Source organism: Phocoena sinus, chromosome 7 (genome assembly GCF_008692025.1).
Source record: "Phocoena sinus isolate mPhoSin1 chromosome 7, mPhoSin1.pri, whole genome shotgun sequence".
Taxonomy (NCBI): domain Eukaryota; kingdom Metazoa; phylum Chordata; class Mammalia; order Artiodactyla; family Phocoenidae; genus Phocoena; species Phocoena sinus.
The window spans coordinates 48,449,210-48,477,185 of NC_045769.1; the positions used below are offsets into that span (position 1 = coordinate 48,449,210).

Here is a 27,976-nt window from a genome sequence, read left to right on the forward strand (position 1 = left end):
AATCTAGTCAAGAAAGATATTGGGTTTTCTTCAGATACTTATTTTCCCACCTGTGGAATCTTAGTTTTAGCCATAAAGTTGAGAAAATAACCCTGAAAAATTCAAATCTCTAAGTCTAGTGCTGATACCTGTCTTGCTTAGATGGGTGAAGGTGCTCAAAGAAACTGGAAATCCTGGGGCAGAGAAATGATTTCCAAGTGTGGTGTTACATCTTAACATGTCTGCAGTGATCTCTAGAGACTTCATATAATTATTTAAAAAATATTTTTAGTCAAACATATAATATTATGTATTACTTTTAGGAAGCTAAAGAGTTGTGTTGCAATAACAACTTGACTGAAATAAAAGAGTGCTCACTTCAGAAAGGTTAGGGATGGACTGTAACATCAGCAGTACTTTAACCCCTAGATTAGTTTGTTACAAAGATAATGGGCCAACCCAACCAGGCACAGGACTGTATTCTGCTATTCAACAGAGTACTGCAAATCATATACCTACTTGGTATGGCCAATTTCTTGGAGTGGCAGCCAGAGCTACATACTCTTTTTTTCACAAAACTACCTCAGAATGTAATAACCTATTATACCTCTGCATGTGGAATCAGGCAAGACTCAGTGGAGAGGGGAGGCTTTAAGCTGAACTTTGACAGCTAGACAGGTTTTGGCCATGTTGAGATGAAGGGAGGGAGGAAAGAGTGCTCCACGTGGAAGGAACATGAGTGAAATCGCTGGAAGGCCCTGGACATGTCTGGGAATAGAGAAGATATATGATAGAAAGAGCCAAATACCAGTGGGAGGGAATCATGGATCTTCTCTTGTTTGCTTTGTTTTTCTTATTCTCTAAGTTCAATTAGGCTATGCTTAAAGAAATTCTACTTATAAGCTTGCAATTGCAGACACACAACTGTCCACCTTGAAATCATACCAGTTTTAAGTATAGGAAATGTCCTCATGGTGCAGGTAGGTAGGACTGATAGTATGTGTTCTGCAATTTGAATGATGGGCAAGTGATGTATCTGGACTGGTAATGTAGCAACTAATTATTGGCAACTAGAATTACTGATCCAGTTCAAAGCTATAATAGATTATTAGATTGAATTTTATGAACTTTCCAATAATAAATTTTCACATATGAAAGTAGCTATCACATATGGTTCAACCTCTAGCATATACAGATAAGCCTTTTTAAGAAGGGAATGAAAATATATTTTTAAATATGTTTAGAGTATTATACCTAAAAGGAATTTAGTAACACTGGAATATAAGCAAAATAAGATGTTTAACACTACTGTTCTTATACACTGTGACTAATAATAGCAACGACTTCAACTGTACACATTAAAGTTGAATCACAACGTTCAGTTACCTGTACATTTGGTATGATTATAAAGAAATCATGCATGAGAACTTTAATAATCTTTGGAACTCGTACCTCATGTTCAACCAAAATCCCCTGCTTTAAAAAAGTCACATTTTCTCTCATCTGCAGATATGGAAAATTGAGAGACAGACCTTTTCAGATTCAAACCATATGAATGTTTATTTTTATATATTAATATATATTAATATATATATTAATATATATATATTAAGAAGTAATTAAATACCCTCCTTCTAAGGCTGTTTTCAGAAAAACAGTAAATGAAGCTTCTTGGACAGGAGATCTTTTAAATATATCTATTTTTTTCTAAATTGTGCCCACTCTTACCTCTAGTTTCAAGGTTCTTGAAATATGTGACCACAGATGTGGTGACATGTCTTGCTACCAAATGAATTTCATTTGGACCCAGTTCATGATCAGCAAAAGCAATGACTTCAACTTCCTTCAGAGTCTTTATCTTCAGGTAACTCTTATTTTCCCATTTTTGCATTAAAGAAAAATCTCCCCTGCTGGCTTCAGGTTTTTTGTTTTCTTCTTCAGGTATACAACTGATTCTTTTATCCCACATTCTAAGCAAACTTTTCTCCTCATTCTTTTGACCATATGTTACAGACAAAGGGTTTTGCTTTGTTATGAAAAATGGTTTCATTGTTTCTGTGCCTTCATTAATGTGTGGTTGACTTGGAAAGCCGTAGCTTGACAGCACAGTACTGACAATATTTTCTGCGGCTAAACAAATTTTGAGTGGAGAGACAGTTGTCTGAATTTGGTTTGGCTCAACAACTGGTTTGGAGATCTCATAATGAAACGCTCTTGGATTTTCACCTTTTCTCATTTCTGTGAATGACATGACTTGCTGTGATGCTGTTTCTGTGGATTCATTTGCTTTCTTTAACACTTTTTGTAAGACACTCCCTTCAGGGAGGGAGCTATTTCCTTTCATAGCTTGATCAAAATAGCTCAAGTCAGATTCCTTTCGGCTAAAGTCTTGTACTTTGTTTCTAGAGCATGATGGTATGTTTTCTGAATCAGGCCTTTCCATTGGCTCTGAGCTTCTAACTGTGTCTTCTACAGAGGCTCTGGAATATAAGGGTAAATTTGATGAAGACTTATACCTTTTTTTCTTATCTTCCTCTGAATAAAACCCTAAACCTGGTATGCTGCTTTGTGGAGGATGATTCCCGAATCCTACTTCCTTTAACTTTGACATGGGCATTTTCGTATTAGTTGCTAATTCAACCTGATTAACAATGTAGGTATTTTCTACTCCTTGGAACAAACTTTCCTTTGGAAGGTTTTTGATCAGAGACTCATTGAAATGAGTACACTGGTCCATCAGTGTACCAATGATCTCACTTGCTGCAATATTTTCTTTCAATATGCTACTTGAAGATGGTTCTGCTTGGCTTATTTCTTTGTCCAGCTTGCTCTTAATTATACCAAGCATGTCGCTGACAATATTAATGGCATATGTAAGTAACTCTGAGTGGAACGAATGAACCTGTAGAAGGGTATTCTGTACATTTTCCTTGGAAATAACAGTACTTGACTTGGATTCATCAGAAAACTTTTTTAGTGGTTGTAATTTGGGCAACATCTTTTTGCTTAATAGTCTCTGTTGGACAGGAAAAAGGTTTTCTACAGGCATTTTCGCTACTTCAGAAAACTCATATTTAGAGATATGTTTAAACTGTAAGTCTACAAATGACTCTAACAGGTTTAAAACCCTTTCTACAATTTCTCGAACAATTTGGTTGCTAGAGCCCAAAGGACTTTGGTCTTCGGTTTTAGTGTTATATATTGGTTCATTGCTGAGGATGTCCTTGGTTGGAAAACCACATTTACTTTTAGTAGTAATGTGTTCTTTCCTGCTTGCTGGAGTTTCTTTACCATGTGGAGTGGGCATTTGGGATAAAAAGCACAGCTGTAATTTTTCAAATAGCATTTCAACAATTTCCCTTCCAAACATATTAATTTGTGCTTTGGTGTCTTCAGCTCTCGTAGAAGCTCCCTTAAAACAACTATGAAACCTGTTTTCACAATCTTCAAGATGTGGCAAATTTAAAAGTGAAAGAGAATATTCTAATTCTTTTGCTTTTATTGAAATTTCTGTCAAACCATTTTCAGCTATCATCAAGAGCTTACATTTTTCATTTTCCATGTCATTTGATTCTGCTTGCCATTTGTCAAACATTTTTTTAAATACACCTTCTTCAGGAAAAATCTGTTCTAACCGTGAAGAAACATTTTCCAAGTAAAAACATGCTTGTGGTTTGGCAAGAGACTCTGCACCTATATTCCCCTGTGAAAGTTTGGGATCATCCAGATGACAGAATACGATAGGATTAGCCAAATTTTGGTTATTTGTAGTGTATAATCCTTGCAAAACCGTACTAGCTATTTTATTTGCTGCCATGATTTGATCGGATGGTAAAGCTTTATCACCTACCATTGCTCTAATTTGCGTCACCTTTTCAAATTCTTTAACAGTTGTTTTCAGGATATTACTTATTATATCCTTGGCATATATTTTTAGTTCTGAAGTAGGCAACTTTACTTCCAGTAAGTTTTTGTCATCTCCCGTTGGTAGGATGTGTGGCAGCCCAATGGCAGTCTTGGACCAGATGTCTTTTGGAGTCTTCTCTCCAGGACCTAATTTAGTCTTGCTTTTGGCCTTAGTACGACTAGGTCCTACGTGTGGTTTTGCTCTAAATTTAGGCAAAGGAGTAACTTTTGATCTTGCTTTTAAACTTGTTTTAAAACGTGGCTTAGGGTTGCCCTTAGGGCTTAGTTTAGACCTGTGTAGTCTTAGAGGTTGCAACTCAACAGAACAACCTTTATGGGACAGGGCCTCTTCTAGATAAAGTGAGGCAAAATTTGTGATCTTATTGAGAACCATTTGGACTAAATCCTTCCCCACTTTTAATGGTGAATATTGTAAAAAAGTTTTTTCCAATAGAGAGACATTTTGACTGCCTGCATAAGGATAAACCTGTGGTAGCATATAGCTAGTGAGATTACTTCCTATTCCTGCTTGTGTAGTTTCTCTGATGCATGATGATTTCTTTGGTAAAATATTTTTGTCAGTTGCTTGTACTTTATTACTTTCATATAACAACGTCACAACTACAGAGTACATTTCTCCCAAAACGCTTTCAATTATGTCACTTGCTACACTGTTAATATGGGATTGAAAGAAGTTTTTTTGTGTTATGTCTAATGTTTTAATTTTAGAGCTAGACATAAAGTGGGGGATTTCATTAAATGAAGGCAAATGGCCTATGATTTCCATTATTCTTTGATACACTTTACTTAAAACTTCTTCCACTGCACTGAATAATGCAGTTCTTTCTTTTTGTTTTGATTCTTCATTTTTTATAAATATTTCTTCTAGAACAATTCTCTGGCTTTCCCTTTCCAATGCCATTTGGTTTTGTTCTAATGGATACTTTAAAAACAGAGAGAGTTTGGTGTGTGTTTCCTGAGCTCTTTGTCCCAGTGATATTTCATTTGATGCAGTTCGTTGTGAAAATAAGTTAGGATTGTCCGTTGAGTAAAAACTGATTTCCTTTACAGATCTTTTATTATATAAAATCTTTAAGATACTGTTGACAATTTCACTCACAGTGGTGATTTCTTGGAATGAAATGTTTGGGTATGGATGCATCTTTTGGATTTTGAGGTCTAAGTCATTTTTAATCAGCTTCAAAATGGCACTGGCAATGATGTCAGCATATTCTTTAAGACTAGCTTGTGATAGATGAATTGTAGATCCAAGTTTTTCTCTGTAACTGGCAAAAGTGAAATCTGTGAGCTCTTCACTGAGAACAGTTTCATTTGATATTTTCAGAATATTCACATTTGATTCCACCTGGCTTGATTCATGAAAGATGCTTTCATCTCGTCTACAGTTTTCCAGTTCTGGGCTCAGAAATGACTTTTCTTTAGGCTGGAAAGCAAGAGTAATTAACAAATCCAGTCTTTCTGTGGCAAATGATTCTAACCGATTGAAAATAGTTTTAGTAATGAAGTCAGCACTTTCCTCACATGGGTCAGGAACAGATTTCTTGGGGTCTTCTTTCTCTACTATAGTTATATGAGTATCATTAGCATAAGCTGATTTCAGATTTTTTGAAGATGGAAAATGCCCTGTTTTTCTTTCACTTTTTGACTCCATAAGAAGAGGCTGTTGACATTCTTCTTTTGGAAACATATCACAAAAGGTCAGGGGCAATCTTGTAGAAGTAGGATCCTTTGAATTTATGCTAAGTATGACAGCAGAACTGAGATTATGAAGAACGATATCTACTATATCAGTGGATATCGATATGACATCTGAGTTAGGAACTGAAAAATTTGGAAGAATCTTATTTGCACCCTCAATGAACATTTCAGAATTTGCTCTGGAATGTTTGCCAGCTATGCTACATTTCAAAGTGGGTGTGGCAAATGAGAGATTATTCTGATACAGTAGTTTTTCATAAATATCACATAAGATACTTTCAATGGTATCTTGTATTTGAAACTGAAGTACTTTTTGATACTCAGTCTTAATAAACAGCTTTTCAATAATACCTTCTTGCTGATCTGAATTAATCTCTTTGTCAGGATTGTTTTTGTCACATTTTCCTTTAGATGATACAATATCTAACACTGTGTTAACAATTTGACTTGCAATACTCTCAGAAACCACAATGTTACGAGTTAAAAAAGAATTTTCCCTTTCTTTATCTAATTCATGTTTGATTCCTTGTAAAATTTTTCTGGCCACTTCTGTTGCATATGTATTTAACTTATTCAAAGAGACTTGACATAATGAGTTGGTCTTTTCTGACATAATATGATCCACTGAGCAACAGGAAGATTGATCATCAGAATACAAATCTTTGGCTGATAATGCTTTGCTTAATGTACTCTTATCCTGCTGAATAGGTAAAGCCATTGGAACTGTGAAGTTGATCTGGGGACAAAAGAGAGATTGTACTTTGGAAGTAGCAAAAATTTCTAAACTTATTAATACTGCCTGTATAATATCTTCAACTATGTTTACTTTAGCCTGTTTGTCAACATTGAATCTGGACTGAAGAGTATATGGATTCTTGTTCGGCACAGTGATGGAGGGCTTTCCTCCTCCACTGGTGTGTTCATGAAAAGAAACATTTGTTGAAAAGGTGATGGTCTTATACCTGTTTTCACTTGCATTTCTCCCTGTCATAGCAGCTGAATAAAGTTTATCAAACACAGTCCTAACAACATCATCTGCCACTATGGTTACATCTGCTTCAGACACCATCATTTTATCTATAAATTGAACAGATGTTTGAGCAACTGTCTCTTCAATATTGTGAGGGATGCCACTTAAATAGGAGTGGGAGAGAGAAAGCACATTTAACTGACTGACCAAAGCACTTTGAAAAATTTCATTCAAAATATTTCTTATAATGGGAACAACTGGAGATTTCTGTGGTTCTTTGAGTTTCACTTCAGTTTCGTTTAAGGTTCTTTCTAGAACACATTGTTGAAGAGAATCTGATTTAGTTTCTTCTCGAAGTGATCTTCTCTTTCCAATGAATTCTTTCTCTGTATTTGCATCATCTTCTAGAAATGAATCTGATTCAACTCCACCAGGAAGAAAATTTCCATAGGTTGGCCTGTATCTATAAGTTTGAATGCCTCTCTCTTCAGATTCAGTTTCATTAAGCATATCTGAGGATACTGCATCTAAAATTAAACTGACTATATTCTCAAGCATTTGTTTGTCAGGTGATGGTGTTTCCATACTTGTCCTCAAATCTAATGAGTTCATCTTTAATTCTGTTTGAATAGCTTTCAAAATAGCACTTGATACCTTCTTTGCATGCGTGTATAAAGCAGATTGCAATAGTTCTTCATGTGTGTCCGTGAAAACACTGGGACTTTCACATTCCAAGTCCATCTTACTGATTTTTTTATTTCCATCATTGATAGATGCCTCCAGAGTTTCTAAATTTCCACTGGCAAACCCTTCTAGTTTAGCAAAAACCATATTAAGAATATCTGAAGCCACAGCTTTCAGTTTATTAGAATGAATTTCTTTTTTGCTCCCTGTTTTGGAAGACTTAGGAGCAATAGATTTTCCCTTGCTTTTAGTCTTCTCTTTATTACCCTGATGAACCATCCTGGAAACTATGCTGGAGATTATGTCAGTGCACTTGGCCATTTCCTCAATAATTGAAGTAAACAATAGGCTGTCAATATTAAGAGACTCTGAGACAGCTTTAAATCCCGAACTTACAGAACTACTATCCATGTCAACACTACATAATTTTGCAAGGATATATTCCAAAATTGTTGTGGAAATGAGCTGAATATTAGACTGCATTTCAGTGGCTGTTTGCTGATTCTCATTTGTCTTCTCTCTGCTTAGCTTACTACAAGATGGCTGACAGTGAGGGTGGGCTCCTATGAGCTTGCATAACATTTCATAGAGTGTTTCCCCAATATCATCTAACACTTGCAATCTGGAATTCTCTTTGAGATCTTTTTCTTTAATGACACTGTGGAGAGCACATGGAGTAGCTAAAAATTTGTAAAAAGTGTTTTTATCCTGTCCACTTGGCAAAATGTTCCCTTTATCAACGTTATCAGATCCACATGACGTCATAGGCTTTGGATTATCTGAAGGGAGTGAAATATTGCTTTGATCTGAATGTCCCCTTGATAATATTTCACAAATGCAAGTTAATAATGGAGATGCCATAATGTCATCACTGAGATTTGAGACAAGAGATTCTGATTTATCAGTGTCAGTAAAAAATCCTTTACCTGTAAGGGATTTGGTATGGTCTGTTTCCCTAAGATTTAGGTTTTTCTTACTGAGTTCCAGTTCATTCTGGATAGCATGCAAAACAATGTTTACCACTTTAGTTGTATAAGTACTAAGTTGAGATTGTAATGAAGATTGCTCTGCAAGTGAAGGTTTGAAGCTCATTTGCAATTTTGGACAAACAAATAACTTCAGCCTTTTAAAAACTGCATTAATGATCTTATCAGTAATGGCATCTATAGGCTTAGGTTCACTTTCTTCAGATTTTAACAGGGAAGGCTTTGCAGGATCTATATCGAGTGAAGATAAATATTTTATTTTCTTTTCACTCTCGAACCATATTTTTAATGGCTTTTGATTTGGTGCTTCTTTGACCATGTGGAGAGTGTCAGGACTCTCTAGAGAAGTTTGAAGAACTGATGAAATGGAACTTTTGGTGGTATTAGGAATGCAGCTTGCCTTATAAAGTATATTTAATACAGCATCTGTTATTTCTTGAGCCACTGCACTAATTTCTGACACAGAAAACATCTGGTCCATCCATTCTTGATGTGACAGTTCTTGAGGTTTTTCTGAAACAACAACTGAAGCTTCTTTGCCAGTTTTACTGTCTAAATGACCAAGAGGAATAGAAGATACGTCCTTGAACATTTCCGTTAAAATACTTTTAACTATGTTTTCTGAAGCCTTTTGTATTTGATGCTTTTGATCTTGGCTGAAAAACAAAATGTCTTTATTTAAACAGGGATTTTCCTTTAGAATTTTATTCTTAAAAAATGGTAGCTCAGTCTTTAACCTCCGATCATGAAATGCAGTTTTGCTTCTTGGAGAAGCAGGCTTTGTAGGTTGTTTGCTATTTCTTTTGTATTCAAGACAAGTGTTTCCTTTTGTAAACCAATGCTCAGGAATCTGTTCTTGTGATTTTGCTTTTTCATCTTTAAAAGATGAATCAAGCACATTTTCCACAATTTTGTCTATTTCTTCATTATCATCTTCAGAATAAAGGACCATGCCAGGAACATTAATAGGTGGAAATGGTCTTCCAGACCCAGAACCATTAGATAATCTAGTGCCAGTGAGTCTGTACTTTACTTCAGTGTCAGAAGGACTTCTCAGTCTAGAATGTCTACATTTTTGATTATCTGCTTTTACTGGTTCCTGATGTAACTGAGTAAAGATTTCATCGAGCAGCTTAAGGAGTACTACAGTTTCATCAGATGCAATAAGTCTCTCATTGTTAAGTTCGGTTTGTACATGTCCTAGTATAGTGCTGATTGCTTCCTCTATATAGCCAACCAAAGAGGACTGGGAAAAAATATTTGACATTAAATTTTGTATTTCTTCTTTAACAATTAAATTAGCTGCATCAAGTTCAGGACATTTCTCTTTGTTGGCTTTTATAAAGCACATATATGGTGGGTCTGCCATATATTGCTGATAAGAAAGTTTAGCTGCATCTTCAAGATGAGGAAGTTCATATTGCTTGCAAGATGCAAGAGTCATCAGCTTTTTTAAAATGGCATGCACCATATCCTCTGCAATATCACACATGGGTTCCACAGTATGAGGCAGTGAATCTATTAAAGGTTTTCCATATGATGGAGTGAGAGATTCTCCACTGGGTGTTAAGCTTGGTTTAATGTTGACTGACAAATCTTCTTGTGAAAATATCTGGATACATTTTTTCTCAACTGCAGACTGTAGCTTCTCAAGCATATTTTCCACGATCTCTGAAGCTACTGAGCAGATATCTGCATTAGAAACCAAGTCTCCTTTTTCAGGCTCACTTTGGTCAACAAAAACTTCAGCAGTAACAGAAGAAATAGAAGGAATGGCCTGTGTTAAATCAGACATTATTTCTTGAAAAATGCTTTCCAAAATCAATTCAGTTTCCCCTTTTAAGTGACACTTAAAGTTAACAAAAACATTCTTTAAATTCTTCATTTCATTCATAGCTTTTGTTTTTTGATCAGAAAACAATGGACTCTCTAAGCCATCTGTTTCAGTGGTAGCATCCTTTGATTTTTTTGTGCCCGTTTCAAATGATGCTAGAAGGTGACTATCAGATTTACAACTTCTGAGCTTAGGGTATGTATATATCATGCTTGTTTTATTATATTTGAGTTCAGGTGTTCTAGATTGTCCTTTAATGTGATACGTTTTTCCCACAACTGTTCTTTCCACATGGGCAGATGGTGGTTTTAAAGGTGTGCTTGGTCGCCTTACTGATATGTCAACTGCAAATGCACAGGGCTCTCCCTGAAATGTTTTAGTTGTTGCAGATGTGTAGCTTCCATATGTAAACTCTTCACTGCATGTGCTACAAAAACTCGAACTATCTGAAGAGAGGATGGAGACATCAGACACTGGGTATGCATTATTTTTCAACCTTTCTTCATACTTTGTAATGGCTGGGTATAATATACTGGTCACTGTAGCCACAACCCAGGTCATTATGTTCTGAATTATGCTATTCAGTTCCCCAGAAGTTACCTGGAAAAGAGGCAAGCAGGAATGAAAAGAAAATCATGTTAACAACTTACTCTATTCTGGGACAGAGGATAACATTTAATTTTTTATGTCAAACAATGCATAGCTTGATACCACCATCGTTATAAAAAGAACACAGTGAAAGAAAACCTATTTGGAATTTCAAATTAATTTCAAGTTGGTTTATTCTGTGCTACAGTAAAATACTTTTTGTATAAGTTTCCATTTGACTCCCATTCCCTCAGAAGCTTTTTCTCCCCCCCAACATTTATTGCTAGGATAAATGAATTTCTGGTAAAAAAAAAAAAAAAAAAAAGATCACTAAATAACTAGCTATCCAGGCACATTACAGGCAAGTATTTCGGCAAGAAGAAATATGGTGTCTACAATCCAGCAAAATTACTTTAAAATGAACCAGATTATTTCTTTTTTTTTTTTTTTTTAACATCTTTATTGGGGTATAATTGCTTTACAATGGTGTGTTAGTTTCTGCTTTATAACAAAGTGAATCAGCTATACATATACATATGTTCCCATATGTCTTCCCTCTTGCGTCTCCCTCCCTCCCACTCTCCCCATCCCACCCTTCCAGGCTGTCACAAAGCACCGAGCTAATATCCCTGTGCCTTGCGGCTGCTTCCCCCCAGCTATCTACCTTACTACGTTTGTTAGTGTGTATATGTCCATGACTCTCTCTCGCCCTGTCAAAACTCACCCCTCCCCCTCCCCATACCCTCAAGTCTGTTCTCCAGTAGGTCTGCGTCTTTATTCCTATCTTACCCCTAGGTTCTTCATGACATTTTTTTCCCTTAAATTCCATATATATGTGTTAGCATACGGTATTTGTCTTTTTCTTTCTGACTTACTTCACTCTGTATGACAGACTCTAGGTCTATCCATCTCATTACAAATAGCTCAATTTCATTTCTTTTTAAGGCTGAGTAATATTCCATTGTGTATATGTGCCACATCTTCTTTATCCATTCATCCGATGATGGGCGCTTAGGTTGTTTCCATGTCCTGGCTATTGTAAATAGAGCTGCAATGAACATTTTGGTACATGACTCTTTTTGAATTTTGGTTTTCTCAGGGTATATGCCAAGTAGTGGGATTGCTGGGTCATATGGTAATTCTATGTGTAGTTTTTTAAGGAACCTCCATACTGTTCTCCACAGTGGCTGAACCAATTCACATTCCCACCAGCAGTGCAAGAGTGTCCCCTTTTCTCCACACCCTCTCCAGCATTTATTGTTTCTAGATTTTTTTTTTTTTTTTTTTAATTTTTTTTATTTTTATTTTTTTTAACATCTTTATTGGGGTATAATTGCTTTACAATGGTGTGTTAGTTTCTGATTTATAACAAAGTGAATCAGCTATACATATACATGTGCTCCCATGTGTCTTCCCTCTTGCGTCTCTCTCCCTCCCACTCTCCCCCTCCCACCCCTCCAGGCTGTCCCAAAGCCCGGAGCTTATATCCCTGTGCCTTGCGGCTGCTTCCCCCTAGCTATCTACCTTACTACGTTTGTTAGTGTGTATATGTCCATGACTCTCTCTCGCCCTGTCAAAACTCACCCTTCCCCCTCCCCATATCCTCAAGTCCATTCTCCAGTAGGTCTGCGCCTCTATTCCTGTCTTATCCCTAGGTTCTTCATGACATTTTTTCCCCTTAAATTCCATATATATGTGTTAGCATACGGTATTTGTCTTTGTCTTTCTGACTTACTTCACTCTGTATGACAGACTCTAGGTCTATCCATCTCATTACAAATATCTCAATTTCATTTCTTTTTAAGGCTGAGTAATATTCCATTGTGTATATGTGCCACATCTTCTTTATCCATTCGTCTGATGATGGGCGCTTAGGTTCTTTCCATCTCCGGGCTATTGTAAATAGAGCTGCAATGAACATTTTGGTACATGACTCTTTTTGAATTTTGGTTTTCTCAGGGTATATGCCCAGTAGTGGGATTGCTGGGTCATATGGTAATTCTATTTGTAGTTTTTTAGGGAACCTCCATACTGTTCTCCATAGTGGCTGAACCAATTCACATTCCCACCAGCAGTGCAAGAGTGTCCCCTTTTCTCCACACCCTCTCCAGCATTTATTGTTTCTAGATTTTTTGATGATGGCCATTCTGACTGGCATGAGATGATATCTCATTGTAGTTTTGATTTGCATTTCTCTAATGATTAATGATGTTGAGCATTCTTTCATGTGTTTGTTGGCATTCTGTATATCTTCTTTGGAGAAATGTCTGTTTAGGTCTTCTGCCCATTTTTGGATGGGGTTGTTTTTTTTTTGTTATTGAGCTGCATGAGCTGCTTGTAAATTTTGGAGATTAATCCTTTGTCAGTTGCTTCATTTGCAAATGTTTTCTCCCATTCTGAGGGTTGTCTTTTGGTCTTGATTATGGTTTCCTTTGCTGTGCAAAAGCTTTGAAGTTTCATTAGGTCCCATTTGTTTATTTTTGTTTTTATTTCCATTACTCTAGGAGGTGGGTCAGAAAGGATCTTGCTGTGATTTATGTCATAGAGTGTTCTTCCTATGTTTTCCTCTAAGAGTTTGATAGTTTCTGGCCTTACATTTAGGTCTTTAATCCATTTTGAGCTTATTTTTGTGTATGGTGTTAGGGAGTGATCTAATTTCATACTTTTACATGTACCTGTCCAGTTTTCCCAGCACCATTTATTGAAGAGGCTGTCCTTTCTCCACTGTACATTCCTGCCTCCTTTATCAAAGATAAGGTGTCCATATGTGCGTGGGTTTATCTCTGGGCTTTCTATCCTGTTCCACTGATCTATCTTTCTGTTTTTGTGCCAGTACCATACTGTCTTGATTACTGTTGCTTTGTAATATAGTCTGAAGTCAGGGAGCCTTATTCCTCCAGCTCCTTTTTTCGTTCTCAAGATTGCTTTGGCTATTCGGGGTCTTTTGTGTTTCCATACAAATTGCGAAATTTTTTGTTCTAGTTCTGTGAAAAATGCCAGTGGTAGTTTGATAGGGATTGCATTGAATCTGTAGATTGCTTTGGGTAGTAGAGTCATTTTCACAATATTCATTCTTCCCATCCAAGAACATGGTATATCTCTCCATCTATTTGTATCATCTTTAATTTCTTTCATCAGTGTCTTATAATTTTCTGCATACAGGTCTTTCATATCCTTAGGTAGGTTTATTCCTAGATATTTTATTCTTTTTGTTGAAATGGTAAATGGGAGTGTTTTCTTGATTTCACTTTCAGATTTTTCATCATTAGTATATAGGAATGCCAGAGATTTCTGTGCATTAATTTTGTATCCTGCTACTTTACCAAATTCATTGATTAGCTCTAGTAGTTTTCTGGTAGCATCTTTAGGATTCTCTATGTATAGTATCATGTCATCTGCAAACAGTGACAGCTTTACTTCTTCTTTTCCGATTTGGATTCCTTTTATTTCCTTTTCTTCTCTGATTGCTGTGGCTAAAACTTCCAAAACTATGTTGAATAAGAGTGGTGAGAGTGGGCAACCTTGTCTTGTTCCTGATCTTAGTGGAAATGCTTTCAGTTTTTCACCATTGAGGATGATGTTTGCTGTGGGCTTGTCATATATGGCTTTTATTATGTTTAGGAAAGTTCCCTCTATGCCTACTTTCTGGAGGGTTTTTATCATAAATGGGTGTTGAATTTTGTCGAAAGCTTTCTCTGCATCTATTGAGATGATCATATGGTTTTTCTCCTTCAATTTGTTAATATGGTTTATCACATTGATAGATTTGCGTATATTGAAGAATCCTTGCATTCCTGGAATAAACCCCACTTGATCATGGTGTATGATCCTTTTAATGTGCTGTTGGATTCTGTTTGCTAGTATTTTGTTGAGGATTTTTGCATCTATGTTCATCAGTGATATTGGCCTGTAGTTTTCTTTCTTTGTGACATCCTTGTCTGGTTTTGGTATCAAGGTGATGGTGGCCTCGTAGAAGGAATTTGGGAGTGTTCCTCCCTCTGCTATATTTTGGAAGAGTTTGAGAAGGATAGGTGTTAGCTCTTCTCTAAACGTTTGATAGAATTCACCTGTGAAGCCATCTGGTCCTGGGCTTTTGTTTGTTGGAAGGTTTTTAATCACAGTTTCAATTTCAGTGTTTGTGATTGGTCTGTTCATATTTTCTATTTCTTCCTGATTCAGTCTTGGCAGGTTGTGCATTTCTAAGAATTTGTCCATTTCTTCCAGATTGTCCATTTTATTGGCATAGAGTTGCTTGTAGTAATCTCTCATGATTGAACCAGATTATTTCTAACAAAGCATTTCTCAAACAGATGAAGTCAAAACATTTGGGTGCCTTCAGAGGCATCTGTCTAGCTAAGATGTAAGGATGGAAAAGAAGCCATCTCTCCTCCCCTTCCCTGCTGCAGGGGTGAGCCTGTGATGTGTATATATGGAAATGACTACAGCTAATTGCTAAGAATCATTTGGTAGGCAACAAAAAATTCATGCTTTACAGAGATTGAGTGGCTTTGTATCCAACAAAAAAGTATCAGTGGAAACTGTTAAGAAGGCTGAGAAAAGGTGATGCACTGAGGGAACAGATGAATTTAGATTGAAAACAAGGGTAATCTAGAACTGAGTCTCAAAGAGTCAGGAGGGCTGAGCAAGAATAGGTGTTGGAGAATCCCTCATTTTGGGCTGGAAATGACAACTCAGGGACCAGATTTGAATGACAGTTTCCTTAGTGGTCAGTGGTGCTGTCCTACATTTAAACTGGACCAACAGTAGAAACAAAATCTATCTGTTTCTATATACATCAAATTATGTACTGAAAAAAAATTTTTTTTTATTCATTTATTTTTGGCTGCATTGGGTCTTCACTGCTGTGTGCGGGCTTTCTCTAGCTGCAGCAAGCGGGGGCTACTCTTCGTTGGGGTACACAGGCTTCTCATTGCAGTGGCTTCTCGTTGCAGAGCATGGGCTCTAGGTGAATGGGCTTCAGTAGTTGTGGCGTGTGGGCTCAGTAGTTGTGGCTCACAGGCTCTAGAACGCAGGCTTAGTAGTTTAGTTGCTCCATGGCATGGGGGATCTTCCCTGGCCAGGGCTCAAACCTGCGTCCCCTGCATTGGCAGGCAGATTCTCAACCACTGGGCCACCAGGGAAGCCCCTGAAAATATATTTTGGACTCACAAAACATCCTCTTGCCTATAATAAACTAATAGTATGTTTTAAATTGTTATTACTCTTAAAACATAAAAAGCGGAGGGGGGACCTTGAAGATGGCGGAAGAGTAAGACGCGGAGATCGCCTTCCTCCCCACGGATACACCAGAAATACATCTACACGTGGAACAACTCCTACAGAACACCTACTGAAGGCTGGCAGAAGACCTCAGACCTCCCAAAAGGCAAGAAACTCCCCACGTACCTGGGTAGGGCAAAAGAAAAAACAGAGACAAAAGAATAAGGACGGCACCTGCACCAGTGGGAGGGAGCTGTGAAGGAGGAAAAGTTTCCACACACTAGGAAGCCCCTTCGCGGGCGGAGACTGCGGGAGGCGGAGAGGGGAGCTTCGGGACCGCGGAGTAGTGCACAGCGACGGGTGCGGAGGGCAAAGCGGGGAGATTCCTGCACAGACGATTGGTGCCGACGGGCACTCACCAACCCGAGAGGCTTTTCTGCTCACCCGCCCGGGGCGGGCGGGGCTGCGAGCTGAGGCTCGGGTTTCGGTTTGGACGGAGCTCAGGGAGAGGACTGGGGTTGGCGGCTTGAACATAGCCTGAAGGGGTTAGTGCACCATGACTAGCCGGGAGGGAGTTCGGGGAAAAGCCTGCACCTGCCGAAGGGGCAAGAGACTTTTTCTTCCCTCTTTTGTTTCCTGGTGCGCGAGGAGAGGGGTTTAAGAGCGCTCCTTAAAGAAACTCCAGAGACGGGCGCGAGCCGCGGCTAAAAGCGCGAACCCCAGAGACGGGCGCGAGCCGCGGCTAAAAGCGCGGACCACAGAGACGGGCGCCAGCCGCGGCTAAAACCGCGGACCCCAGAGACGGGCGGGAGACGCTAAGGCTGCTGCTGCCGCCACCAAGGGGCCTGTGTGCGAGCACAGGTCACTCTCCACACCCCTCTTCCGCGGAGCCTGTGCAGCCCGCCACTGCCAGGTTCCCAGGATCCAGGGACAACTTCCCCGGGAATACGCAGGGCGAGCCTCAGGCTGGTACAACGTCACGCCGGCCTCTGCCGCAACGTCATGCCGCCTCTGCCGCTGCAGGCCCGCCCCGCACTCAGTGCCCCTCCTTCCCCCATCCCCCAACCCCCGGCCTGAGTGAGCCAGAGCCCCCGAATCAGCGGCTCCTTTAACCCCGTCCTGTCTGAGCAAAAAACAGACGCCCTCCAGCGACCTACACGCAGAGGCAGGGCCAGATCCAAAGCTGAGCTCCTGTGAGCTGTGAGAACAAAGAAGAGAAAGGGAAATCTCTCCCAGCAGCCACAGAAGCAGCGGATTAAAGCTCCACAATCAACTTGATATACCCTGCATCTGTGGAATACCTGAATAGACAAGGAATGATGCCAAATTGAAGAGGTGGAATTTAGGAGCGAGATCTATGATTTTTTTCCCTTTTCCTCCTTTTGTGAATGTGTGCGTGTATGCTTCTGTGTGAGATCTTGTCTGTATAGTCTTGCTTCCACCATTTGTCCTAGGGCTCTATCCGTCCATGGTTTTTAAAAAAATTTTTTTTCTTAATAATTTTAATTGTAATAACTTTATTATACTTTACCTTTGTTCTTTTTCTTTCTTTCCTTCCTTCCTTCCCTCCTTTAGACAACGAATCACCCCAAATTGAGGAGGTGGTCTCTGAGAGCAAGATTTATGATTTTTCCCCCTTTACCTCTTTTTGTGAATGTGTATGTGTATGCTTCTGTGTAAGATTTTCTCTGTATAGCTTTGCTTCCAACATTTGTCCTAAGGTTCTATCCGTCCCTTTTTTTTTTTTTAATATTTTTTAAATTCAATAACTGTATTATACTTTATTTTATTTTTACTGTATATTCTTTCTGTCTTTTTTCCTTCTGTCCCTCCTTCCTTCCTCCCTCCCTCCCTCCTTTCTTTCCTTCTTTGCTTCTTTCTTCCTTCCTTCCTTTCCTTTCCTTCTTTCTTTCCTCATACTTCTACTAATTCTACTTTTTCTCCCTTTTATTCTGAGCCATGTGGATGAAAGGCTCTTGGTGCTCCAGCCCAGGAGTCAGGGCTCTGCCTCTGAGGTAGGAGAGCCAACTTCAGGACACTGGTCAACAAGAGACCACCCAGCTCCACATAATATTAAACGGTGGAAATCTCCCAGAGACCTCCATCTTAACACCAGCACCCAGCTTCACTCAACGACCAGCAAGCCACAGTGCTGGACAACCTATGCCAAACAACTAGCAAAACAGGAACAGAACCCCACCCATTAGCAGAGAGGCTGCCTAAAATCATAATAAGGCCACAGACACCCCAAAACACACCACCAGACGTGAACCTGCCCACTAGAGAGACAAGATCCAGCCTCATCCAGCACAACACAGGCACTAGTCCCCTCCACCAGGAAGCCTACACAACCCACTGAACAACCTTAGCCACTGGAGACAGACATCAAAAACAACGGGAACTATCAACATGCAGCCTGCAAAAAGGAGACCCCAAACACAGTAAGATAAGCAAAATCTGAAGACAGAAAAACACACAGCAGATGAAGGAGCAAGATAAAAACCCACCAGACCTAACAAATGAAGAGGAAATAGGCAATCTACCTGAAAAAGAATTCAGAATAATGATAGTAAGGATGATCCAAAATCTTGGAAGTAGAATGGACAAAATGCAAGAAACAGTTAACAAGGACCTAGAAGAAATAAAGACGAAACAAGCAACGATGAACAACGCAATAAATGAAATTAAAAGTACTCTAGATAGGATCAATAGCAGAATAACTGAGGCAGAAGAACGGATAAGTGACCTGGAAGATAAAGTAGTGGAAATAACTACTGCAGAGCAGAATAAAGAAAATAGAATGAAAAGAACTGAGGACAGTCTCAGAGACCTCTGGAACAACATTAAATGCACCAACATTCCAGTTATAGGGGTTCCAGAAGAAGAAGAAAAAAAGAAAGGGACTGAGAAAATATGTGAAGAGATTATAGTTGAAAACTTCCCTAATATGGGAAAGGAAATAGTTAATCAAGTCCAGGAAGCACAGAGAGTCCCATACAGGATAAATACAAGGAGAAATACGCCAAGACACATTAATCAAACTGTCAAAAATTAAATACAAAGAAAATATATTAAAAGCAGCAAGGGAAAAACAAGAAATAACACACAAGGGAATCCCCATAAGGTTAACAGCTGATCTCTCAGCAGAAACCCTACAAGCCAGAAGGGAGTGGCAGGACATACTGAAAGTGATGAAGGAGAAAAACCTGCAACCAAGACTACTCTACCCAGCAAGGATCTCATTCAGATTTGATGGAGAAATTAAAACCTTTACAGACAAGCAAAAGCTGAGAGAGTTCAGCACCACCAAACCAGCTTTACGACAAATGCTAAAGGAACTTCTCTAGACAAGAAACACAAGAGAAGGAAACGACCTATAATAACGAACCCAAATCAATATAGAAAATGGGAATAGGAACATACATATCGATAATTACCTTAAATGTAAATGGACTAAATGCTCCCACCAAAAGACACAGATTGGCTGAATGGATACAAAAACAAGACCCTTATATATGCTGTCTACAAGAGACCCACTTCAGACCTAGAGACACATACAGACTGAAAGTAAGGGGATGGAAAAAGATATTCCATGCAAATGGAAACCAAAAGAAAGCTGGAGTAGCAATTCTCATATCAGACAAAATAGACTTTAAAATAAGGACTATTAAAAGGGACAAAGAAGGACACTACATAATGATCAAGGGATCGATCCAATAAGAAGATATAACAATTGTAAATATTTATGCACCCAACATAGGAGCACCTCAATACATAAGGCAAATACTAACAGCCATAAAAGGGGAGATCGACAGTAACACATTCATAGTAGGGGATTTTAACACCCCACTTTCACCCATGGACAGATCATCCAAAATGAAAATAAATAAGGAAACACAAGGTTTAATTGATACATTAAACAAGATGGACTTAATTGATATTTATAGGACACTCCATCCAAAAACAACAGAATACACATTTTTCTCAAGTGCTCATGGAACATTCTCCAGGATAGATCATATCTTGGGTCACAAATCAAGCCTTGGTAAATTTAAGAAAACTGAAATTGTATTAAGTATCTTTTCCGACCACAACGCCATGAGACTAGATATCAATTACAGGAAAAGATCTGTAAAATATACAAACACATGGAGGCTAAACAATACACTACTTAATAATGAAGTGATCACTGAAGAAATCAAAGAGGAAATAAAAAAATACCTAGAAACAAATGACAATGGAGACACAACGACCCAAAACCTATGGGATGCAGCAAAAGTAGTTCTAAGGGGGAAGTTTATAGCAATACAAGCCCACCTTAAGAAGCAGGAAACATCTCGAATAAACAACCTAACCTTGCACCTCAAGCAATTAGAGAAAGAAGAACAAAAAAGCCCCAAAGCTAGCAGAAGGAAAGAAATCATAAAAATCAGATCAGAAATAAATGAAAAAGAAATGAAGGAAACGATAGCAAAGATCAATAAAACTAAAAGCTGCTTCTTTGAGAAGATAAACAAAATAGATAAACCACTAGCCAGACTCATCAAGAAAAAAGGGAGAAGACTCAAATCAATAGAATTAGAAATGAGAAAGGAGAAGTAACAACTGACACTGCAGAAATAAAAAAAATCATGAGAGATTACTACAAACAACTCTACGCCAATAAAATGGACAATCTGGAAGAAATGGACAAATTCTTAGAAATGCACAACCTGCCAAGACTGAATCAGGAAGAAATAGAAAATATGAACAGACCAATCACAAGCACTGAAATTGAAACTGTGATTAAATATCTTCCAACAAACAAAAGCCCAGGACCAGATGGCTTCACAGGTGAATTCTATCAAACGTTTAGAGAAGAGCTAACACCTATCCTTCTCGAACTCTTCCAAAATATAGCAGAGAGAGGAACACTCCCAAATTCCTTCTAGGAGGCCACCATCACCTTGATACCAAAACCAGACAAGGATGTCACAAAGAAAGAAAACTACAGGCCAATATCTCTGATGAACATAGATGCAAAAATCCTCAACGAAATACTAGCAAACAGAATCCAACAGCACGTTAAAAGGATCATACACCATGATCAAGTGGGGTTTATTCCAGGAATGCAAGGATTCTTCAATATACACAAATCTATCAATGTGATAAACCATATTAACAAATTGAAGGAGAAAAACCATATGATCATCTCAATAGATGCAGAGAAAGCTTTCGACAAAATTCAACACCCATTTATGATAAAAACCCTCCAGAAAGTAGGCATAGAGGGAACTTTCCTCAACATAATAAAGGCCATATATGACAAGCCCACAGCAAACATCATCCTCAATGGTGAAAAACTGAAAGCATTTCCACTAAGATCAGGAACAAGAGAAGGTTGCCCACTCTCACCACTCTTATTCAACATAGTTTTGGAAGTTTTAGCCACAGCAATCAGAGAAGAAAGGGAAATAAAAGGAATCCAAATCGGAAAAGAAGAAGTAAAGCTGTCACTGTTTGCAGATGACATGATACTATACATAGAGAATCCTAAAGATGCTACCAGAAAACTACTAGAGCTAATCAATGAATTTGGTAAAGTAGCAGGATACAAAATTAATGCACAGAAATCTCTGGCATTCCTATATACTAATGATGAAAAATCTGAACGTGAAATCAAGAAAACATTCTCATTTACCATTGCAACAAAAAGAATAAAATATCTAGGAATAAACCTACCTAAGGAGACAAAAGACCTGTATGCAGAAAATTATAAGACACTGATGAAAGAAATTAAAGATGATACAAATAGATGGAGAGATATACCATGTTCTTGGATGGGAAGAATCAACATTGTGAAAATGACTCTACTACCCAAAGCAATCTACAGATTCAATGCAATCCCTATCCAACTACCACTGGCATTTTTCACAGAACTAGAACAAAAAATTTCGCAATTTGTATGGAAACACAAAAGACCCCGAATAGCCAAAGCAATCTTGAGAACGAAAAAAGGAGCTGGAGGAATCAGGCTCCCTGACTTCAGACTATACTACAAAGCAACAGTAATCAAGACAGTACGGTACTGGCACAAAAACAGAAAGATAGATCAGTGGAACAGGATAGAAAGCCCAGAGATAAACCCACGCACATATGGACACCTTATCTTTGATAAAGGAGGCAGGAATGTACAGTGGAGAAAGGACAGCCTCTTCAATAAATGGTGCTGAGAAAACTGGACAGGTACATGTAAAAGTATGAGATTAGATCACTCTGTAACACCATACACAAAAATAAGCTCAAAATGGATTAAAGACCTAAATGTAAGGCCAGAAACTATCAAACTCTTAGAGGAAAACATAGGAAGAACACTCTATGACATAAATCACAGCAAGATCCTTTCTGACCCACCTCCTAGAGTAATGGAAATAAAAACAAAAATAAACAAATGGGACCTAATGAAACTTCAAAGCTTTTGCACAGCAAAGGAAATCATAATCAAGACCAAAAGACAACCCTCAGAATGGGAGAAAACATTTGCAAATGAAGCAACTGACAAAGGATTCATCTCCAAAATTTACAAACAGCTCATGCAGCTCAATAACAAAAAAACAAACAACCCCATCCAAAAATGGGCAGAAGACCTAAATAGACATTTCTCCAAAGAAGATATACAGAATGCCAACAAACACATGAAAGAATGCTCAACATCATTAATCATTAGAGAAATGCGAATCAAAACTACAATGAGATATCATCTCACACCTGTCAGAATGGCCATCATCAAAAAATCTAGAAACAATAAATGCTGGAGAGGGTGTGGAGAAAAGGGGACACTCTTGCACTGCTGGTGGGAATGTGAATTGGTTCAGCCACTATGGAGAACAGTATGGAGGTTCCTTAAAAAACTACAAATAGAATTACCATATGACTCAGCAATCCCACTACTGGGCATATACCCTGAGAAAACCGAAATTCAAAAAGAGTCATGTACCAAAATGTTCATTGCAGCTCTATTTACAATAGCCCGGAGATGGAAACAACCTAAGCGCCCATCATCAGATGAATGGATAAAGAAGATGTGGCACATATACACAATGGAATATTACTCAGCCTTAAAAAGAAATGAAATTGAGCTATTTGTAATGAGATGGATAGACCTAGAGTCTGTCATACAGAGTGAAGTAAGTCAGAAAGAAAAAGACAAATACCGTATGCTAACACATATATATGGAATTTAAGGAAAAAAAAAATGTCATGAAGAACCTAGGGGTAAGACAGGAATAAAGATGCAGACCTACTGGAGAACGGACTTGAGGATATGGGGAGGGGGAAGGGTGAGTTTTGACAGGGCGAGAGAGAGTCATGGACATATACACACTAACAAACGTAGTAAGGTAGATAGCTAGGGGGAAGCAGCCGCAAGGCACAGGGATATTAGCTTGGTGCTTTGTGACAGCCTGGAGGGGTGGGATGGAGAGAGTAGGAGGGAGGGAGACGCAAGAGAGAAGACATATGGGAACATATGTATATGTATAGCTGATTCACTTTGTTATAAAGCAGAAACTAACACACCATTGTAAAGCAATTATACCCCAATAAAGATGTTTAAAAAAAAAAACATAAAAAGCAGTAAGTACAAGTAATTGGCAGCAAAGCCTGGAAGGCTGGCTTGTAGACAGGAGGATAAACAATAGGATTCCTGTAATGGAGCTGTTCACACCCAAAATATTGCCTTAAGTTAGTTAGAATTATTCCCATTTCAGACCAACACTGAAAGATAAGTTAACACCTATGTAGCATACTCTCTCCTGATACATTAAAGACTGTTTACGGGCACCCCAAGGAAAGCTATTTTATTCTGCTCTAATCCCTGAATCTCCTAATACATTTTTGCATTTATTATACAGACAATGGCTAGTGGTCTGAAAAACATATTTTGGGCGATAGCATATGTCATATAATACTTATATAATCACATCCAAAATCAAATATTTTAAGAACAAAGCAACTGTTCTAATCTACTATGACATATAAACTAAGACATTCAATGTATATTATTTTTCTTAGTACCAGAGATAATAAACAGTAGCCCTACATTATTACTCTTAGGCTAGGTATGAGAAAAAGTTTCCAACCTTGATATATGAAAGATATTCCTAAAATTTTCTATGTAGTAAAATACGATAAATAGAACCTAGTTTGCAGTTGCTTTCCATTATAATATTAAACTGAGAGATATTCTCCTGAATCAAAGTTTTCATTTTGCTACATGTTCTATGAATTGAGTCCATGTGAAAAAGTATGTCAGAATATATGTTGTTTTCAAACCTCTCTCTCTTTCCTAACTGGTCTGACTGGATCCAGAATTAGGCCTTACAAAAATACCCTCTTATCCAAGTCTCAGCTCATAGGTGACCAGGTCCTTTCTGTGTGACTGGGTGCTTCCCACCAAACTGGCTAGAGACAAACCCAGGCATCCCAACTCATCAGCCAAGTCTGTGAAGTGATTTTGTTAACGGCTTCCCATGACAGACTGGGTTTATGATTATTTGATGGCTAAGTCCCTTAATGACCCTTCCCTGACTTCTTGCTCATCCCCATGAGACATCTTCCTGAAGAGGCAAAATTATATTTTGATGAGAACTTTAGACTACTGTGAAATCTAAGAATTAACTTAAAGTAAACTTATTAAAGAAGAAAAAAAGGGCAAAGAGGGACACTAATCAATAAATGATTACTCATTGTTTGATTCATAGTTTTTTTTCCTATTATGACACATACAAGAGTATCGTTAATATGCTGCTTTATCAATGAGTTTTATGATACATACTTTTTCTTGCAAGCAGTTTTGTAGGAGATTCTGTTGTCTGTAAAGTCAAGAAAGGTTGATGATTTAGTTATTATTTAGGGTCAAGGATTTATGTAGCTTTTTCCAAAACTTCTAATCAGTGAATCAGTTTTTTCTCTTTATATCTAAGAGATTTTTAAAAGAAATTCAAAAGAATAAACGTTTTTATTGTCCACCCCCACCACCTATTTCTCTTCCTTCTTTGATTTTGGCCCACATGATTTATTACTCAGAGGAGTAGAATTGTGGCTGCTGCATAAAAAATATGTCTATTTGAAAATTCCAATTCTGACCCATGTTAACCATTCATGCTTTGAGGTTCTCTGGGGAAGGCCACAGACTTGGAGGGAGACAGTGAGCTAGTCCTTTCTGTTTGCTAAAAGACAGCATGAGGTAGCAAGACAATCTGACGAGAGATTCCGGATAATCCTTACTTACCCTTTCAAATCCCATAGTCCTACCCACACTCTCATCAAACAGTAGTAAGGAATTAAGTGGTGACTATTTAATAACTACAGGTTAAAATCATAAATTTCTAGCCATATTAAATACTAATTTAGATGTAGCCCTTTTCTATGTATGACAATATTCTATCATGTGTTCTAATTAGATTTTTTATCATGATACTAATGAAATAAACAACATAGTTTTCTGAATTGTAAAAATTAAAGAACTCAATGAAAAATATAGAATAACATACAGTTAATGAAACAAGATCTAAGACTTTAGTTCTGATTTATTTTTGTATATTTCAGATATTTATTTTCATAAATTTCAACATAGGTCCTTTGCTTATCTTCCTCCTGCTTTAAGAGAAAATTGATATACCTTTTTTACCTTTTCTAGGCCTGTACTTTACATTATAAAATTAGACACTGAGTTTGTGTTGTGCAGTGATGAGAGCTGGGATCCTGCTCCAATAGCAGTGAGCATCACTGACCTCTGAAGACCACACGCAGAGGAAACAAACTTGGACTGAAATCAGTGATAGCTTACTCATCAACTGTGTTCTCCCAAGATCTCAGAAGAACATGTATACAGTTAAATGGGTTCCTTCAGAAGGGTGGCAAGATGGCCGAGTAGAAGGATTTGAGCTCACCTTCTCTCATGAAAACACCAAAAACACAACTAATGGCTGAAGAACCACTGACAGAAAAGACTGGAACCTATCAAAAAAGATAGTCTACATCCAAAGACAAAGAAGAAGCCACAAAAAGATGGTAGAAGGGGTGCTTTCATAATATAATCAAATTCTATACCCAGGTTGCCAACCCACAAACTTAATTATATCACAGAGGTTCTCCCACAGGACTGAGAGTTCTGAGTCACACACCAGGTTCCCCAGCCTGGGGGTTTGGCACCAAGAGGAGGAGCCCCCAGAGCATTTGGTTTGAAGGCTAGCAGGTCTTGAGTGCAGGAGCTCCATCGGACTGGGGGAAACAGAGACTCCACTCTTGGAGGGTGCACACAAGGTTTCATGTGCACAGGGACCCAGGGCAAAGCAGTGACTCTGTAGGAACCTGGGCCAGACCTATCTGCGGGTCTTGGAGTGTCTACTGGGGGTCAGCTATGGCCCACTGGGGGGCAAGAACACTGGTGGCAGAGGCCCCTGGGAAAATTCCTCAGCATGAGCTCTCCCAAAGGTTACCGTTTTGGCACTGAGACCTGGCCCCACCCATTAGCCTGCAGGTTCAAGTGCTGGGATGCCTCAGGCCAGAAAACCAACAGGATGGGAACACAGCCCCACCCATCAACAGACAGGCTGGCTAAAGTCCTCCTGAGCTCCTTGACACAGGCCTGTCCACCAGAGGGACATGACCCAGTTCCACCCAAAGTGGGCAGGTACCAGTCCCTCCTGCCAAGAAGCCTGCATGAGCCCCTGAACCGACCTAACCCACCAGGGGGCAGACACCAGAAGCAAGAACTACAATCCTGCAGCATGCGGAATGGAGACTACAAACACATTCAGGCCAGATATATGTAAAGTGAAGAAAGGGAAAAATGTACAACCAAGAATACTCAAACCAGCAAGGCTTTCATTCAGATTTGACAGAGAAATCAAAAGCTTTACAGACAAGCAAAAGTTAAAAGAATTCAGCACCACCAAACCAGCTTTATGTCAAATGCTGAAGGAGCTTCACTAGGAGGAAAAGAAAAGGCCACAGCTAAAAACAAGAAAAGTATGAATGGAAAAGCTCACCAGTAAAGGCAAACATACAATAAAGGTAGGAAATCATCCACACACAAATATGATATCGAAACCATCAATCGTGAGAAGAGGAGAGTATAAATGCATGATATATTGGAAATGCATTTGAAATTGAGACCAGCAACTTAAAACAACCTTGCATATATATAGACTTCTTTATCAAAACCTCATGGTAACTGTATCTACAATAGATACATACACAAAAAAGAAAAAGGAATCCAACACTAAAGATAGTCATCAAATCACAAAAGAAGAGAAGAGGAAGGGAAGAAAAAAACCCTACATAAACAAACCCCCCCAAATTAAGAAAATAGCAAGTAGAGGCAAGACAGGACACGTGCCCCTGAGAGGCTGGGGTATGGGGGCAGTTCCCATGCTCAGAGGGGCCCACACATGGAGAGGGGATCAGCAGGGATGGGGAGAGACTTTTGGGGGATCAGAAGGGAACACAGCCAGCATTTTCCCCATTGGCTCCGGACCCTGGGGTCCCAAGCCTAAACCTTTGCCCCCTGGCTGTGCTGAGCCTAGGCCCTGTCCCTCAATCCCCCAAGGCCTTTTCTGGCATGCCAGTCCTGAGCCTATGCCCTGTCCCCCTCACCTAATCCCCGACCCCCCCAGCGAGGTCTTTTCTGGCCCTGTTTTATTTTTGGTTGCTGTTGTCGTTTGGTTTTGCCTTGTTGTTGTTTCATTTATATTTTTATTTTTTCTAATGTATTTTTTATTCTAATTTTATTTTTTACTCTTTGTTGTTCTCCTTTTTGTTTGTTGCCTTTTTTTTTTTGGCTGTGCCACGCAGCTTGCAGGATCTTGGTTTCCCAGGCCAGGCGTCAGACCTTAGCTCCTGTGGTGGGAGCACTGAGTCCAAACCACTGGACTAACAGAGAACCTCAGACCCCAAGGAATATTAATTGCTGTGAGCTCTCTGGGAGGTCCTCATCTTGGCACCAAGACCCAGCTCTACCCAACTGCCTGCAAACTCCAGTGCTGGAAGCCTCAGGCCAAACAACCAGTAAGAGAACATAACCCCACCCATCAAAAAAAATGAGAT

At 38.7% G+C, this 27,976-nt stretch overlaps 1 protein-coding gene across 1 annotated transcript in view; it reads right to left on the reverse strand.

Moving 5' to 3' along the window:
- FSIP2 (fibrous sheath interacting protein 2) overlaps positions 1-27,976 on the reverse strand; it is a 132,836-nt gene that overhangs the window by 31,859 nt on the left and 73,001 nt on the right. Inside the window, exons 13-15 of the mRNA XM_032636622.1 lie at positions 24,702-24,738; positions 4,227-10,678; positions 1,708-4,178 (exon numbers count right to left, since the gene is read on the reverse strand). Coding sequence (XP_032492513.1) covers positions 1,708-4,178; positions 4,227-10,678; positions 24,702-24,738 — 8,960 coding nt within the window. The remainder of the gene's footprint in view (positions 1-1,707; positions 4,179-4,226; positions 10,679-24,701; positions 24,739-27,976) is intronic.